General features: G+C 43.3%; 1 protein-coding gene across 11 annotated transcripts in view; it reads left to right on the top strand.

The window, feature by feature from the left end:
- The window catches only part of LOC100301648 (calcium-activated potassium channel subunit alpha-1a), a 331,508-nt gene that overhangs the window by 293,239 nt on the left and 19,790 nt on the right, over positions 1 to 18,479 (top strand). For 4 of the 11 annotated variants that reach the window (XM_090242394.1, XM_090242383.1, XM_090242418.1 and 1 more), the window contains 5 exons: positions 3,505 to 3,631; positions 5,546 to 5,770; positions 6,766 to 6,958; positions 13,570 to 13,683; positions 16,721 to 16,804. In XM_090242394.1, the coding sequence (XP_090098520.1) occupies positions 3,505 to 3,631; positions 5,546 to 5,770; positions 6,766 to 6,958; positions 13,570 to 13,683; positions 16,721 to 16,804 (743 nt within the window). The remainder of the gene's footprint in view (positions 1 to 3,504; positions 3,632 to 5,545; positions 5,771 to 6,765; positions 6,959 to 13,569; positions 13,684 to 16,720; positions 16,805 to 18,479) is intronic. The other 7 variants (XM_090242399.1, XM_036986916.2, XM_090242414.1 and 4 more) reach the window with 3 other exon arrangements.

The following is an 18,479-nucleotide window of genomic DNA, read 5'->3' as shown; positions in this document are numbered from 1 at the left end:
TTTCCCAATCCGCCAATCTGACATGTCATTGAGCGAACGAGCTGTGTTCGCCATAACCATCGTAGCATTCTGTTCCACGCGTGAACGGCATGCTCCTGTCCGGGAATTAACACCATTCTAACCCTTTTGATGGGTAAGGAGACTAATTGTGCTATACTCAGGACGTCACACGTATGTCCCATGGGCGTGATTTGGCGGAGAGAGAGGAGATGAGGAAATAGGGGAGAGAGAGGAGAGATAGGAAATAGGGGAGAGGGGGAGGGAGAGGAGACAAAATAGGGGAGAGAGAGGAGAGAGAGGAAATAGGGGAGAGGAGGAGAGATGAGAGGAAATAGGGGAGAGGAGGAGATGAGAGGAAATAGGGGAGAGGAGGAGAGGAGACGAAATAGGGGAGAGAGGAGATGAGAGGAAATAGGGGAGAGGAGGAGAGAGAGGAGATGAGAGGAAATAGGGGGGAGGAGGAGAGAGAGGAGATGAGAGGAAATAGGAGAGAGGAGATGAGAGGAAATAGGAGAGAGGAGATGAGAGGAAATAGGGGAGAGGAGGAGATGAGAGGAAATAGGGGAGAGGAGGAGATGAGAGGAAATAGGGGAGAGGAGGAGATGAGAGGAAATAGGGGAGAGGAGGAGATGAGAGGAAATAGGGGAGGGGTGGATAGGAAATAGGGGAGGAGGAGAGAGAGGAGATGAGAGGAAAAAGGGGAGGGGTGGAGAGGAAATAGGGGAGGAGGAGATGAGAGGAAATAGGGGAGGGGTGGAGAGGAAATATGGGAGAGGAGGAGATGAGAGGAAATAGGGGAGAGGTGGAGAGGAAATAGGGGAGGAGGAGAGGGGGAGAGGAGAGAAGGGAGAGAAGAGAGGGGGAGAGGAGAGGAGAAGGGAGGAGAGAAAACAGGAAGACAACAGTTACCGCTGACAGTTGTGTGAAAGATAGCCATCTTTGACAGTGGAGGAGGAGGTGCCTGCCTGCCTTCCTGCACCAGTCAGCCCCCGCATGCTCTGATTGAAGTGACAGGAACTTGGGGAGAGTGGCACAACACGCGGCTCAGAATGAGATATTCAGCCAGGGTGTAAAAGCACTAAACGCTGTCAGAGTTATTAACACCTGCACCAACTGATTTAATCTATCTCCATACAGACAGAGAGGGATGGAGAGAGGGAGGGAGGGAGAGAGAGAGGGAGATACAGACAGAGATGGAGAGACAGAGAGAGAGACACAAAGAGAGAGAGGAATGGAACTAATTTACACATTTTTTATGTGATATTTCTTGCAATGAAATGAATGCCAAATGTAGGAGCATCAGAGAGACTTGTCACACAGAGTGCCACTTGTGATGGAACAGAGAGAGCGTGATGGAAGGAGATGTGCTATATGTCAAACACCCATGATGTTTTCTCACACGTTACGCCAATGTCACCCTCAAAAAGAAACACAAAGATGCTGTATGAAGCCATTTCTTACCCTGCTCTTTAATTTGTTAGTGTCATAAGTCTTCGATAAATGTGCATGTTTTGAACACAAAATACAGTAAAAAACAAAACAAGTTTTCAGGATATCCTAAGGGTTCTTACTTACTTTCAATAACATAGGGCAATGATGCAGACAATAGCTTTGTGAACATGTAAGGCTGGTGTTACAGCAAGCATTCATGCAACTTCCAACTGAGTTGCTACTTTATTTCAACTTTGTGCAAGTAGTTGCAAGTAACAGCCAATCAAAATGAATGCTTTTAGCACATGATCCATTCGAAGGTTCTGAACTCCGGCCCAGTTGTCATGTCAACACAGCTGTCAGTGCTGTATAATTAGATATTGGCATCAGGGCTAGTAAAGGTTAATGTACATGTCATGTACTGTCATGTTGTGTCTTGTCTCTGTCCTTTCCCTTCACCCTGTCTCCCTCTGCTGGTCGTTGTTAGGTTACCTTTTCTCCCCCGCTTTCCCCCAGCTGTTCCTTGTCTCCTCTAACTACCCATTCACCCCGTTTCCCACCTGTTCCCTTTTTCCCTCTGATTAGGTCCCTATATCTCTCTCTGTTTCTGTTCCTGTCCTTGTCGGATTCTTGTTTGTTGTGTTTCATGCCTGAGCCAGACTATCGTCATGTTTGCTGTAACCTTGTCCTGTCCTGTCGGAATCTGCCGGTCTATCTGAGCCTACCTATGTTTGGTTATTAAAGAAGCTCTGTTTAAGTTAGTTCGCTTTTGGGTCCTCATTCACTCACCATAACAGTACATGCTTTGGCAGTCAATAAATGTATTTTTTAAGTGAACCCAGACCTCTCTCTTACCAGTTTCAACTGAAATTGTTCAACATGAACTCCATTGATGTTAGCTAGCTAGTTCGTTGTTAGCTTAGTTCATTGCCAGCTTGGTTAGCTCTTTGTTAGTTTGATTAGAACAGTGCTGGCAATTTCATTTTGGCTAGCTAGCTAAATTGTACAGCCAACATTTTGTCTAAATCGATCCTCAATCAATAACCAAATGTTTGGATGAATAAATAATTTGTGAAATCACGATTTAATGCAGCAGAAGGCATTAGGTGAGTTTAGAATTCTCAACCCATATGGAATGATATGACTAAAGCAGCTTCAATTTGATTGGCTGTTGCGTGTTGAGTTGTTTTGTATTTCAGAAAAGTTATGAAATTATGTCACTTGGCAACTGATGGCAACTGAAATTGTGTGACAGTTGCATTGTGTGACCCCAGATTAAGGGTTTCTGAGGTGATACCGACAGAGGGAGCGAATTCCCTGTAGACCCATGGTAGACATCAGAGGGAAACCTTTGTAGTCCGGCCCCTGGCTCTCAGCTCAAACACTCTGATTCCGTGCTTCTCAATCTTGGGGGAGCCCTATGGGGTGCACATTTGTTCTGGCCCAGCACTAACATTAGTCTAAACAGGTGTATTAATTATGGGATAGTATAAAACATTTGAGTGGTAGAATTTCAAATCCTACTTTTTACATGTAATCAGAATGGGACCACCCTGTCTGATAAGGAGAAGAAGCTTCACTCCGCTCTTCCATGGTTAGTGTTAACATTACAGCTGAGAACACTCAGCGGTCCGTCGCTGTGCTGCAGCCAGTTTGCAGGTGGCATGCTGATGATAAATCATTCATGGGCATCAGTTGGGAAAGCAAAATGGGATTGGTTCAAATTCCTGAAATATTTAAAGTCCTGTTGGAGCTTTTACTGTTGGCAGTGTCGTGAGCGAGGGGGCGGGGCTAAAACACGTAAACTGGCGCTACATTCTCTTTGTCAGCGGTGACATAGTGGACACTCAGGCCTTGCTCTGTCCCCAATGCTGCTACCAATATCCTTCAACAACTTTCTGATGACTGGGTAGCTGTGGCATCTAGGGTTAGAGAAGGAAATGATATTGAGTGATTCGTTTTCGGTTTCAACCAAACCTAGGTAATAATAAAAGACATAAAAACCAAATAGCATCAACTTGACCATGGTGGTCCCCAGCTCATACTGTTGGTTGTTGTGTCGTGTCCCCTCAGCAGGCATGACCCTCTACTAATCCCTGGGAACGAGCAGATGGAGAACATGGACATGAACTTGAAGCAGTATGACTCCACAGGAATGTTCCACTGGTGTCCGTCTAAAGAGATCGAGAAGGTCATCCTGGTGAGTGGTCATCTACGTCTCCCTGTAGGGTTGTCATGACACCAGTATTGTAGGGTTGTCATGACATCAGTATTGTAGGGTTGTCATGACATCAGTATTGTAGGGTTGTCATGACACCAGTATTGTAGGGTTGTCATGACATCAGTATTGTAGGGTTGTCATGACACCAGTATTGTAGGGTTGTCATGACATCAGTATTGTAGGGTTGTCATGACATCAGTATTGTAGGGTTGTCATGACGTCAGTATTGTAGGGTTGTCATGACATCAGTATTGTAGGGTTGTCATGACACCAGTATTGTAGGGTTGTCATGACATCAGTATTGTAGGGTTGTCATGACACCAGTATTGTAGGGTTGTCATGACACCAGTATTGTAGGGTTGTCATGACACCAGTATTGTAGGGTTGTCATGACACCAGTATTGTAGGGTTGTCATGACATCAGTATTGTAGGGTTGTCATGACATCAGTATTGTAGGGTCGTCATGACGTCAGTATTGTAGGGTCGTCATGACATCAGCATTGTAGGGTTGTCATGACACCAGTATTGTAGGGTTGTCATGACATCAGTATTGTAGGGTTGTCATGACGTCAGTATTGTAGGGTTGTCATGACACCAGTATTGTAGGGTTGTCATGACATCAGTATTGTAGGGTTGTCATGACGTCAGTATTGTAGGGTTGTCATGACATCAGTATTGTAGGGTTGTCATGACGTCAGTATTGTAGGGTTGTCATGACGTCAGTATTGTAGGGTTGTCATAACGTCAGTATTGTAGGGTTGTCATGACGTCAGTATTGTAGGGTTGTCATGACATCAGTATTGTAGGGTTGTCATGACATCAGTATTGTAGGGTTGTCATGACGCCAGTATTGTAGGGTTGTCATGACACCAGTATTGCCACACCCAGAAGTAGCATGTCAAGCAGACAAAGCATGAAGCATATTTGATTTCTTGAGGAAAATAGCCACATGTTGTCCCACAGAGTTAACTGAGTTGAACCATGGTTATTAACATCCAGTGTAGGGATACAGTACCTATCCATCAACAGATATGGTAGGTGTTGTTCTACAGTACGTGTGACTCCGAAGGGGATTTTCAGTTTGATGATACACACACACACATGGATTTTGTATTGTAGATATGTGGTAGTAGAGTAGTGGCCTGAGGGAACACACTTAATGTGCTGTGAAAAGTGTTATGAAATGTAATGTCATGTAATATTTTAAATTGAATATAGCTGCCTAAATGTTGCTGGAACCCAGGAAGAGTAGCTGTTGCCATGGTAGCAGCTAATGGGGATCCATAATAAATACAAAGATACTAGACTTTTCTAAATCATGTACATGTGCACACTGTTTTTAGCTGTGTAGGCTGAGGAATATTATTATGGAGTTGGCCATTTAGCATTTGCACCGATTGGGCCGAGAATAAATTATTGTGGAGGTTTGGTAGGCTCTAAAGAAACGGTTTCCTTCACATAGCAGTAACAACCACATACTAATAATGTATACCCACATTTCTCTCAATGCCTCTGTTGTTCCAAGGTGAGTCGACTGTTTTCTATGTACTGGGTCATAGTATAGAACCACCACAAGCATGGCTTTGAAAGCAATTTTATACACCTTACTCCTTAACCATTTAGAGTTTCAACTGCATTGACCTGTGCCGGGTTCACCTTGAGCCTAACACCTCAAAGGGTGGGACTGCAGGGTTTCTCATCAGCACTCTGCCTCTCTCTGTTTTCTGACAGTGCTATGTGTTTGTTCCCTCTTTCTTTCTTTCTTTCTTTCTTTCTTTCTTTCTTTCTTTCTCTTTCTCTCTTTCTTTCTTTCTCTCACCCCATTATTCGTTCTCTCTATTTCTGTCTCCATGTTTCTCACCACTCTCGCCCCTCTCTCTCTCCCTGCTCAGACCCGGAGTGAGGCATCCATGACGGTGTTGAGCGGCCATGTAGTGGTCTGTATATTTGGAGATGTCACGTCCGCTCTAGTGGGGCTGCGAAACTTGGTGATGCCTTTGAGAGCCAGCAACTTCCATTATCACGAGCTGAAACCCATAGTTTTTGTGGGCTCGCTGGAGTACCTGAGGAGAGAGTGGGAAACCCTACACAACTTCCCCAAGGTCTCCATACTACCTGTGAGTACCACTGTAATACCTACTGTTACGAGTGAAAGTTATACAAACGACAACATCACGCACTTACAATGCAAAATCATATCATACCATCCATACTGTCTGTGAGTAGACCAGTGTAACAACGCTCCAGATTTTAATACCAAACCCGGCTGTACAATACCTCTGATCCGGCAAAAAGACACATTGTTGTAATTTTGACACTGTTGACTTCTATGTTCTTATCTCAGGTGACTTCTATGTTCTTATCTCAGGTGACTTCTATGTTCTTATCTCAGGTGACTTCTATGTTCTTATCTCAGGTGACTTCTATGTTCTTATCTCAGGTGACTTGTATGTTCTTAATGCAAATAGTCCGGGTAACCATTTGGTTACCTGTTCAGGAGTCTTATGGCTTATGGCTTGTTGAGAAGACTTTTTGTCCTAGACTTGGCTCTCCTTAACTAGACAAGTCAGTTAAGAACAACTTGTTATTTACAGTGATGGCCTAGCAGTAATAGAAGTATAGCTTTAGTTAGTGATATAGTGGATTTATTTGTGATTAGTTGTGGTTGTTGTTGGTGGTGTTGTGGCTGTTCCTGTCAATTCCACAACTGGTTCCTGAATTCAATCTTCCATCCATTCACACCAGTGACAAAGTCTGCCTATTCATATGAAGTTACAATGCACTGCAGTTGCCCTCCCTGGTCATCTCAAATGTGAAACTCTGGCATGGCTGCCTACTTTAGAGCTCGTTAACACTGGCTTGACTAAGTAGCAGAGAGCCCTAAGAAACCAGGCCTGTTAGCCTTCAGCGTCTACTACCCTTTAGATTAGTCCACGTCTCTGATTCCCCAGTGCCCAGTTAGATCAGCTGAATGTCACCGCTGCAAAACTGCAATACTTGTTATCTAATCTCCCAAAGCTCCCCTCACTTAGTCTGTCATTTGTTTCCTCTCCCCTCTTCTCCCTCTCCTCTCTCTCTCTCTGTCCGTCTCTTTTCTTCACCGCGCCTGAAGGGTACGCCATTAAGCCGTGCAGATTTAAGGGCTGTCAACATCAACCTCTGCGACATGTGCGTGATACTGTCGGCCAATCAGAACAATATCGACGACGCCTCGCTGCAGGATAAGGAATGCATTCTGGCGTCGCTCAACATAAAGTCTATGCAGTTTGACGACAGCATCGGGCTCTTGCAGGCTAACTCCCAAGGTAAGGACTGACTGGCCTACAAGATGATAGACTGTTCTGTACTGTTCTGGCTGCGGGGGGGGGAGAGGATGTAGTGTTCTACCACTTAAATCAGTGATTTTTTTCATCATGGTAAATAAACATGGAAAGTGGTGTTCAACCTCCCAAATAATATATTTTAAGGATGTGACTCCCCACCCCTGTTGCGATTGTGTCTGTCCCTGATGTGGTGCCTGTTTATACTAAACCCCTCTGGTTTCTGGCAGTCTGATTGGAACAGATTGCTGATGCATTCAGAAAAACAGATAAGCCTCATGTCCCATCCAGTCTTGTCATATTTAACCAGCCAATCACCAGACATCCTTCTTCAGCTGTTGTTCATGACATTCCATCCAGGATCTCCTGCATTCATCTACTAATCAGTCCCTCCAGGATCCCCCGTGCTTTTTGTTGTCATATTTAACCAGCCAATCACCAGACATCCTTCTTCAGCTGTTGTTCATGACATTCCATCCTGGATCTCCTGCATTCATCTACTAATCAGTCCCTCCAGGATCCCCCGTGCTTTTTGTTGTCATATTTTTGGGCAGAAATGCCTGATTTTGCTGTGGCAATTCTGACATTTTGTATGGCCATTTGCAATGATGTTGTCCAGTTTGTCACGCAAATGCGCTGACGGGGGAAAAGGTTTGTTGACGCGTGGCTTGACTGGGCCGTTTTAGGTAAAAGTGATTTTGTAAAAAAAAAATGTGCCCATAAAAACTGAATCTTATGATAGACCAACCGACATCTAAGAAACCATGCCAAGCACCATGGTTTAGGAGAAGGTCAATGCAGTTATTTCTCCTGGTCTGAGTGAGTGATGGGCTGGCTCAGCTCCACAATGAATAGACTGAATCTGAGGTCCCCTTTACCCATGTATTCACAGACATTATATCCTCTGTCATACTGGTTGAAGTCTATTGTTATCAATGATTGCGTCTTACATCATCTGTACCCATTCCACTGATAAATATTTAGGTTCAAGATCCCATCTACACACACATGCACGCACGCACACACACACACACACACACACATACTTTTTACATTTTTATTTTATTTCACCTTTATTTAACCAGGTAGGCCAGTTGAGAACACCTTTATTTAACCAGGTAGGCCAGTTGAGAACAAGTTCTCATTTCCAACTGTGGCCTGGCCAAGATAGAGCAAAGCAGTGCGAGACAACCAACACAGAGTTACACACGGGATAAACAAACGTACAGTCAATAACACAATAGAAAAGTCTATATACAGTGTGTGTCGATGAGGTAAGATTAGGGAGGGAAGGCAATAAATGGTCCATAGTGTTGAAATTTAGCAATTAAACACTAGAGTGATAGATTCGCAGAAGATGAATGTGCAAGTAGAGATACTGGGGTGCAAAGGAGAAAAGAATAACATGGGGATGAGATAGTTGGGGGGGCTATTTACAGATGGGCTATGTACAGGTGCAATGATCGGTAAGCTGCTCTGACAGCTGATGCTTAAAGTTAGTGAGGGAGATATAAGTCTCCAGCTTCAGTGATTTTTGCAATTCGTTCCAGTCATTGGCAGCAGAGAACTGGAATGAATGGCGGCCAAAGGAGGAGTTGGCATTGGGGGTAACCAGTGAAATATTCCTGCTGGAGCGCCTGCTACGGGTGGGTGCTGCTATGGTGACCAGTGAGACTTATAGATGACCTGGAGCCAGTGGGTTTGGCAACAAATATGAAGTGATACAACTAATAAAACTTGAAACACACACACACACAGGGGTACTATTTAATAGTGTTTTGCTCTGTGTATTCCTTCCTCTCAGAAAATCTATTCAGATGTGGGGTGTGAAATGTAAACAAGGTGCACATTAATAAGTAAGGAGATGTATTGCTGGGGAGACGTTCACATGGCCGAGGTCTACGGTAGGATGTAGTCTGTAGACCGCAGAGCTAAGTTGTGCCTGGGGCCTGAGAGCGGTGGAGGTGGGGGTCCATATCAGATGCGCACACACACACATACACAAATATACACACACACACACACACATACACAAATATATACACACACACATTCACACACCCTTGCATTTGCTTCTCTGTGACAGGGAGCCGTAAAACATTTTATTTTGTGAGAAAATCTATTCCCCTCTTGTTTGTAAGTTCTAGAAGATTTTTTACCAAATGCATTCAAACCATTATAATGAATCCACTCATACAGTATATACTGTCTGACTGATAATCAATGATCTGTGTACAACTCTCCCATTTTCTTCATTTAACTTTGTCGCTTGCAGCCCAACTGATTTTTACACGTTTGAAAAACTTCCCTGTATCTATTGTCAGAGTACTTTCACAATTAGATACTGGACTGCTTGTTTACACTGATAGTGGAAAAATAATGTTTTTTACAGGCAATATCCAAAACCCAGTTGTCACTCTTTAGAGATATAAATGTCCTATTTTATAGATATGAAGCGTACTCTGAGTGAGCTTCCAGTCTGACTGCTACAGATTGTCAAACCTTGCCTCTTCCCAGTGTCAGTAACTGGCGTAACAAGGGTGTGGATTTTTCAGTTCAGCCTTAAGTTTGTGATGAATGCAGAACTGGTGTGTCCTCTATGGTGAGGAGGATGAAAAGATCCATGCCAGAAAATGACCCCCCCCCCCACCCCCCCCTGAAACTTTGTGACCTGAATATATTCCCATCATGCATTATGTTTTGTCACTGCTGTACTGTAAAACTATAAGGTGGGTTTTGCTTTAGTCGGCACTAAATGATGGATGTCACAATACAGGTAATGCATTATGCATCTAGCATTACTGATTTCAGGTGTTTACTTGTCACTTTAAGGAAATGCAAAAATGTGAAGTCATGGGAATTCATGCCCTTGTCACTCGCCCCTTTTGTATTTCATGGTCGGGAATCGCACCTCTATTTTCCTGATAAAAGGTTTTCAGGATCCACTTCGCCAATTTTATGGTAACAACATGAAGCACATATAACATTTATGGATGGCAGGCAGGTTGATGGAAGGATGTGAATGCTAAATATGTCTCTCAGATGACCCCTAAAAGCACAATATCTATATTGACATTTTTAGGAAGCGCCTGCATCATTTTACCATCACCCTCCCTCCCCCTCTTCACATCTTTTCATTCTCAGTAAGCCCAGCAGCTTTTGCTGAATAGTGTAGTGTAACCAACTAATAGTGGCATGTGACAGACACTAACTGTGCATGACATAGTCTGATCAACTTAGTGTTCTTATTTTAATGTTTTATTGTTGTTCTCGATTATAGTTTAGTTTTTCTCTTCTCAAAATTATGTATAACCTTTTCAATCACCAAACATGTGGTAAATGATTTGTGAAATTATATTATTGTGATATCAGTGTGGTATTAATGTGTGATCAGTGTGGTATTAATGTGTGATCAGTGTGGTATTAATGTGAGATTAGTGTGGTGTTAATGTGTGATCAGTGTGGTATTAATGTGAGATCAGTGTTGTATTAATGTGTGATCAGTGTGGTATTAATGTGAGATCAGTGTTGTATTAATGTGTGATCAGTGTGGTATTAATGTGAGATCAGGGTGGTATTAATGTGAGATCAGTGTGGTATTAATGTGCGATATTAATGTGAGATCAGTGTTGTATTAATGTGAGATTAGTGTGGTATTATTGTGTGATCAGTGTGGTATTAATGTGTGATCGGTGTGGTATTAATGTATGATCAGTGTTGTATTAATGTGTGATCAGTGTTGTATTAGTGTGGTATTATTGTGTGATCAGTGTGGTATTAATGTGTGATCAGTGTGGTATTAATGTGTGATCAGTGTGGTATTAATGTGTGATCAGTGTGGTATTAATGTGTGATCAGTGTTGTATTAATGTGTGATCAGTGTGGTATTAATGTGTGATCAGTGTTGTATTAATGTGTGATCAGTGTGGTATTAATGTGTGATCAGTGTGGTATTAATGTGAGATCAGTGTGGTATTAATGTGTGATCAGTGTTGTATTAATGTGCGATATTAATGTGAGATCAGTGTGGTATTAATGTGTGATCAGTGTGGTATTAATGTGCGATATTAATGTGAGATCAGTGTGGTATTAATGTGTGATCAGTGTGGTATTAATGTGCGATCAGTGTGGTATTAATGTGTGATCAGTGTGGTATTAATGTGCGATATTAATGTGTGATCAGTGTGGTATTAATGTGTGATCAGTGTGGTATTAATGTGTGATCAGTGTGGTATTAATGTGTGATCAGTGTTGTATTAATGTGTGATCAGTGTGGTATTAATGTGTGATCAGTGTTGTATTAATGTGTGATCAGCGTGGTATTAATGTGTGATCAGTGTGGTATTAATGTGTGATCAGTGTTGTATTAATGTGTGATCAGTGTGGTATTAATGTGTGATCAGTGTGGTATTAATGTGAGATCAGTGTGGTATTAATGTGTGATCAGTGTTGTATTAATGTGCGATATTAATGTGAGATCAGTGTGGTATTAATGTGTGATCAGTGTGGTATTAATGTGCGATATTAATGTGAGATCAGTGTGGTATTAATGTGTGATCAGTGTGGTATTAATGTGCGATCAGTGTGGTATTAATGTGTGATCAGTGTGGTATTAATGTGCGATATTAATGTGTGATCAGTGTGGTATTAATGTGTGATCAGTGTGGTATTAATGTGTGATCAGTGTGGTATTAATGTGTGATCAGTGTTGTATTAATGTGTGATCAGTGTGGTATTAATGTGTGATCAGTGTTGTATTAATGTGTGATCAGCGTGGTATTAATGTGTGATCAGTGTTGTATTAATGTGTGATCAGTGTTGTATTAATGTGTGATCAGTGTGGTATTAATGTGTGATCAGTGTTGTATTAATGTGTGATCAGTGTGGTATTAATGTGTGATCAGTGTGGTATTAATGTGAGATCAGTGTGGTATTAATGTGTGATCAGTGTTGTATTAATGTGCGATATTAATGTGAGATCAGTGTGGTATTAATGTGTGATCAGTGTGGTATTAATGTGCGATATTAATGTGAGATCAGTGTGGTATTAATGTGTGATCAGTGTGGTATTAATGTGCGATCAGTGTGGTATTAATGTGTGATCAGTGTGGTATTAATGTGCGATATTAATGTGTGATCAGTGTGGTATTAATGTGTGATCAGTGTGGTATTAATGTGTGATCAGTGTGGTATTAATGTGTGATCAGTGTTGTATTAATGTGTGATCAGTGTGGTATTAATGTGTGATCAGTGTTGTATTAATGTGTGATCAGTGTTGTATTAATGTGTGATCAGTGTGGTATTAATGTGTGATCAGTGTTGTATTAATGTGTGATCAGTGTGGTATTAATGTGTGATCAGTGTGGTATTAATGTGAGATCAGTGTGGTATTAATGTGTGATCAGTGTTGTATTAATGTGCGATATTAATGTGAGATCAGTGTGGTATTAATGTGTGATCAGTGTGGTATTAATGTGCGATATTAATGTGAGATCAGTGTGGTATTAATGTGTGATCAGTGTGGTATTAATGTGCGATCAGTGTGGTATTAATGTGTGATCAGTGTGGTATTAATGTGCGATATTAATGTGTGATCAGTGTGGTATTAATGTGTGATCAGTGTGGTATTAATGTGTGATCAGTGTGGTATTAATGTGTGATCAGTGTTGTATTAATGTGTGATCAGTGTGGTATTAATGTGTGATCAGTGTTGTATTAATGTGTGATCAGCGTGGTATTAATGTGTGATCAGTGTTGTATTAATGTGTGATCAGTGTTGTATTAGTGTGGCATTATTGTGTGATCAGTGTGGTATTAATGTGTGATCAGGGTGGTATTAATGTGTGATCAGTGTTGTATTAATGTGTGATCAGTGTGGTATTAATGTGTGATCAGTGTGGTATTGATGTGTGATCAGTGTGGTATTAATGTGTGATCAGTGTTGTATTAATGTGTGATCAGTGTGGTATTAATGTGAGATCAGTGTGGTATTAATGTGTGATCAGTGTGGTATTAATGTGCGATATTAATGTGAGATCAGTGTTGTATTAATGTGAGATTAGTGTGGTATTAATGTGTGATCAGTGTGGTATTAATGTGTGATCAGTGTGTATCTCTGTATCTATACGTTTCAATGGTTTTGTGTGTGTCTATGTATCTATACGTTTCAATGGTTTTGTGTGTATCTCTCTGTACGTATTAATGGTTTTGTGTGTATCTCTCTGTGTCTATAGGTTTTCAATGGTTTTGTGTGTATCTCTGTGTCTGTAGGTTTCAATGGTTTTGTGTGTATCTATGTATCTATACGTTTCAATGGTTTTGTGTGTATCTCTCTGTACGTATTAATGGTTTTGTGTGTATCTCTCTGTACGTATTAATGGTTTTGTGTGTATCTCTGTATCTATACGTTTCAATGGTTTTGTGTGTATCTCTGTGTCTATAGGTTTTCAATGGTTTTGTGTGTATCTCTGTGTCTATAGGTTTTCAATGGTTTTGTGTGTATCTCTGTGTCTATAGGTTTTCAATGGTTTTGTGTGTATCTCTGTGTCTGTACATTTCAATGGTTTGGTGTGTCTTTCTTTTTGTGCTCTGTGTAGGTTTCACGCCTCCTGGAATGGACCGGTCCTCTCCAGACAGCAGTCCAGTACATGGTTTAGCACGCCAGGCCTCCGTCACCACTGGCGCCAACATCCCCATCATCACTGAACTAGGTGAGAAACACACACCAGCTGACCATTCACTAACGATAGCGGGCAAAACAGCTCTATAGGATGTCAATATTATGTCATTTCAACCACTTTCTGGTTGTTGTGATGTTATTTATACCAGTTTTGCCTGTTGGGGAAATACTGTGAAATTGTACACAGAGTTTGGCCAACTGACTTAGAGATTTAGCATCTTCAGGATCGCCATGTTGCCTTCAACAGTTCGGTGGACATTTTGAATGTTGTTGTGGAACGTTTGGTGCCAATGTGGAGGGTAGTTGGCGAAACTCTTAATTTTCTATGGCTGTGATGACTAATTCTAGCGATATATTGATGCTAATGATTAGCGACTTTGGCCTGAGATTTGTGTGGAGCTAAATGCAAAGCTGAGCAATTGTGGTCATTTCAAATGTCCCTCTCTTTGTGGAAGCTCTAGCTGAGATGTCTCATTACAAAGTCAGAACACTCACTTTGTCTATGTACCATTAGTCCATTAACTGCCTGATTGAGAGGGAGGGAGAGAGTCAAATGAGAGTGAGAGGAAGTAAAAAAAAGTGCCACAGTAGCATAATGGGTCCATTTAATAATAACAATGGTGCTGGCTATATTCTCTAATTTTCTCTGTGGTCCAGGGGACTCATGCAAGTTTCACGTCTCTGAGGGATTCTAAATGACTAGAGACAAGGTTCGCTAGAACCACTATCCCCTCTGACTAAAGCACTAGAGACCCACCACTCTATCCCCTCTGACTAAAGCACTAGAGACCCACCACTCTATCCCCTCTGACTAAAGCACTAGAGACCCACCACTCTATCCCCTCTGACTAAAGCACTAGAGACCCACCACTCTATCCCCTCTGACACAGACAGAGATGGGGAGAGACACAGACAGAGACGGGGTGAGACACAGACAGAGACGGGGAGGGACACAGACAGAGACGGGGAGGGACACAGACAGAGACGGGGAGAGACAGAGACGGGGAGAGACACAGACAGAGACGGGGAGAGACATAGAGAGAGACGGGGGGAGAGACACAGACAGAGACGGGGCGAGACACAGACAGAGACGGGGCGAGACACAGACAGAGACGGGGAGAGACACAGACAGAGACGGGGAGAGACACAGACAGAGACGGGGAGAGACACAGACAGAGACGGGGAAAGACAGACAGAGACGGGGAGAGACACAGACATAGACTGTGAGAGACACAGACAGAGACTGGGAGAGACACAGACAGAGACGGGGAGAGACACAGACAGAGACGGGGAGAGACACAGACAGAGACGGGGAGAGACACAGACAGAGACGGGGAGAGACACAGACAGAGACGGGGAGAGACACAGACAGAGACGGGGAGAGACAGAGACGGGGAGAGACACAGACAGAGACGGGGAGAGACACAGACAGAGACGGGGAGAGACACAGACAGAGACGGGGAGAGACACAGACAGAGATGGAGAGAGACACAGACAGACGGGGAGGGACACAGACAGAGACGGGGAGACGGGGAGAGAGACGGACAGAGACGGGGAGAGACACAGACAGAGACGGGGAGAGACACAGACAGAGACGGGGAGACAGACAGAGACGGGGAGAGAGACACAGACAGAGACGGGGAGAGACACAGACAGAGACGGGGAGGGACACAGACAGAGACGGGGAGAGACACAGACAGAGACGGGGAGAGACACAGACAGAGACGGGGAGAGACACAGACAGAGACGGGGAGAGACACAGACAGAGACGGGGAGAGACACAGACAGAGACGGGGAGAGACACAGACAGAGACGGGGAGAGACACAGACAGAGACGGGGAGGGACACAGACAGAGACGGGGAGAGACACAGACAGAGATGGGGAGAGACACAGACAGAGACGGGGAGAGACACAGACAGAGACGGGGAGAGACACAGACAGAGACGGGGAGAGACACAGACAGAGACGGGGAGAGACACAGACAGAGACGGGGAGAGACACAGACAGAGACGGGGAGAGACACAGACAGAGACGGGGAGAGACACAGACAGAGACGGGGAGAGACACAGACAGAGACGGGGAGAGACACAGACAGAGACGGGGAGAGACACAGACAGAGACGGGGAGAGACACAGACAGAGACGGGGAGAGACACAGACAGAGACGGGGAGAGACACAGACAGAGACGGGGAGAGACACAGACAGAGACGGGGAGAGACACAGACAGAGACGGGGAGAGACACAGACAGAGACGGGGAGAGACACAGACAGAGACGGGGAGAGACACAGACAGAGACGGGGAGAGACACAGACAGAGACGGGGAGAGACACAGACAGAGACGGGGAGAGACAGACAGAGACGGGGAGAGACACAGACCGAGACGGGGAGAGACACAGACCGAGACGGGGAGAGACACAGACAGAGACGGGGAGAGACACAGACAGAGACAGAGACGGGGAGAGACACAGGGACAGGAAGCTGTATGAACATTGTTTTGCCTCTCTCTCTCTCTCTCTCTCTCTCTCGCTGTTTGTTTTTGTCTTGCTGTATTTGATTTCAATAAATTCCCCAGCTACAGTATGCTTGATTTAATATAATTTCTTCTATGTTTGATTTAGATTCATTTCTCCTCCAGATTTAGTCAGGCCCTGGCTATTAAGTAGATAATATTACAATCACTAACATTGTCGTCCTCCTCCCTGGACGTAGAGAGGAGGTCAAGCAGTAAACATCCGTCTCTGTGGAACTATACACTGTAGTTGTCGTGTCAATGTTGTCACTTTACTTTACCATAGTCGAGTCAAATGGACAACGTCACCTAAAGTCACTTTATGTATACAATATCTGTAACCCCTTTGTGTTTTAATGTTTTAGTGGTTCAGCCACATCTGTCCCTCTCTTGTGCTGTAGTTGCATGTCATGGCTACCTTTACCTACACCAGCTTCAGTCTGTCTAATCCTGATGACTGGTCTCAGGCTGCGTGTCTTTTTCTCTGCTCTTTGAAGCTGTTCCAATAATGACCCTATCTCTCCCCCCTCTGCTCCACACTGTCTTACTGTCGTTAGCTAAACCTGGCAAAATACTGCCTTTGGTTTCATTCAGTCAGGAAAAAAAACTTGGAATCAACATACAAATGATAACTGAGCTGGGTAAGCCAGGCCTTTGTCCTCTGCTCGCTGCCGTCCGATCTTTAGTTCTGTCTGTCTGCCTGTCTGCCTGTCACCTCTCTCGCTCACACTCTCTCTCACCTCTCGCTTACTCTCTTTCTTTTTTTCTCTCTAACTCTCTCACATTCTCAATTCAATTTCAATTTAAGGGTCTTTATTGGCATGGGAAACATATGTTTACATTGCCAAAGCAATTCTCTCTCCCTCTCACTGTCTCTCCTTTCTTCATCCACTTGTCTTGATCTATCAGGCTACAGCCGAGGCCCTCGCTGACTGCTCCCACGGCTTCACTTTGAACACAATTACATTTTTTGTTCTCTGTTTCTGGTGGAACATTTACTGTCTCGTTTTGGCCTTTTTTTATAGAAAGTTTTTTTTCTGTGGTGTTTTTATTTTTTTCCATGCATTCTTTTCTCAAAGCATCGCTCTTGCACTTGGATAGTTGCTCGGTCTGTCCTTATGGCTGTTTTCATATCACACCCACCACCCCCGACCACCAGACTCTACACCCACCCCTCTACACCCCACTACCCCCCGGTTCAGTCTCCTTAGCCTGGGCCTGTTTGCATCATCAGCCCGCTTGTCTGGTTGACTGACATGTCTGTTCCTCCGCAGCACAGAGGAAGCCTGGGAAGAAATCAGATTGGAAAAAAACGTACAACTACAGCTCAAATGTTCCCTTTAAGCTGTTTAGTTGTTGATGTTTTTGTGTCTTTTTTTCTTTCTACCAGACCTCAAGCCTTCATGTTGAAGGGGTCAAAGAAAGGCTTGTGTTGTCAAGCGCTTTTCAAATACAGTTGTATCTCAGGCTCTTGTCCACTGGCACTAGCAAGCAGATCCTCACATCTGAGGCTAAAGTCTGTTCTATTAGGGAAAGGCATCTTTACAAATGCTTTTAAAGAAGTTTGTTTTTACATTTTTTCTTCTTGATCTTGTCCTCTGGTTAGCAGTATTCTAGACAGAACATAGAGACTTTTCAACCCTGGCCCTTTATGATTTGAACTTGTTTCATCCTTAACAGTTCAGAGTGTAGTATAACTTTGATCTCTAAAAGCAGACTGTGCCTATGTGAATTTACCACACAGCTTTATATATATTTTTATTGTTGTTTTAAATAATAATTTCACTTTCAGTTCTTATCTGAGATATCAACGAAGCTCCAGAATGCATGTTACATTACATGCATGATCTTCTCACCTCAACATCCACAATATGGTGGAACAAGGTGTGCTTCACACACCTAGGTAAAACCCATGTCTTGAATGTGATTCAAAACTGCAGAAATGGTTTGTTGATGACGGATTGTACTGTGCATCTACAATGAATGCCAAATCCATAACGCTTTGGTTCAGACATCACTACCTTTTCTATACCTAAAGACATGAGACAGTTGAGAATATATGCTATTGAGTCTTTGAAGGAGCCAATAAAGTGAATGATTCTGTTTGGGTCAGGGCCTAAGACTTGGGGTCGTAAGTCAAGTAAAAAGGAATACTGGCTCATGTTGACTCAAAACCACCAACAAAAAAAGTTTGGGAACCCCTGCCCTAGCTATGTCACCCAGCGATTCTCTACTTCTCAAGTCCTCAGGTGTGTGTTTGGCGTGCTGTGCCCTCCTTGGCCTCTGTCTCGCTCTGACTCTGTTTTGGGTCTCCCT

The sequence above is a fragment of the Oncorhynchus mykiss genome, chromosome 1, assembly GCF_057628025.1.
Source record: "Oncorhynchus mykiss isolate SJ-2025 chromosome 1, ASM5762802v1, whole genome shotgun sequence".
Classification (NCBI taxonomy): domain Eukaryota; kingdom Metazoa; phylum Chordata; class Actinopteri; order Salmoniformes; family Salmonidae; genus Oncorhynchus; species Oncorhynchus mykiss.
This window is presented reverse-complemented; position numbering and strand designations above follow the sequence as displayed.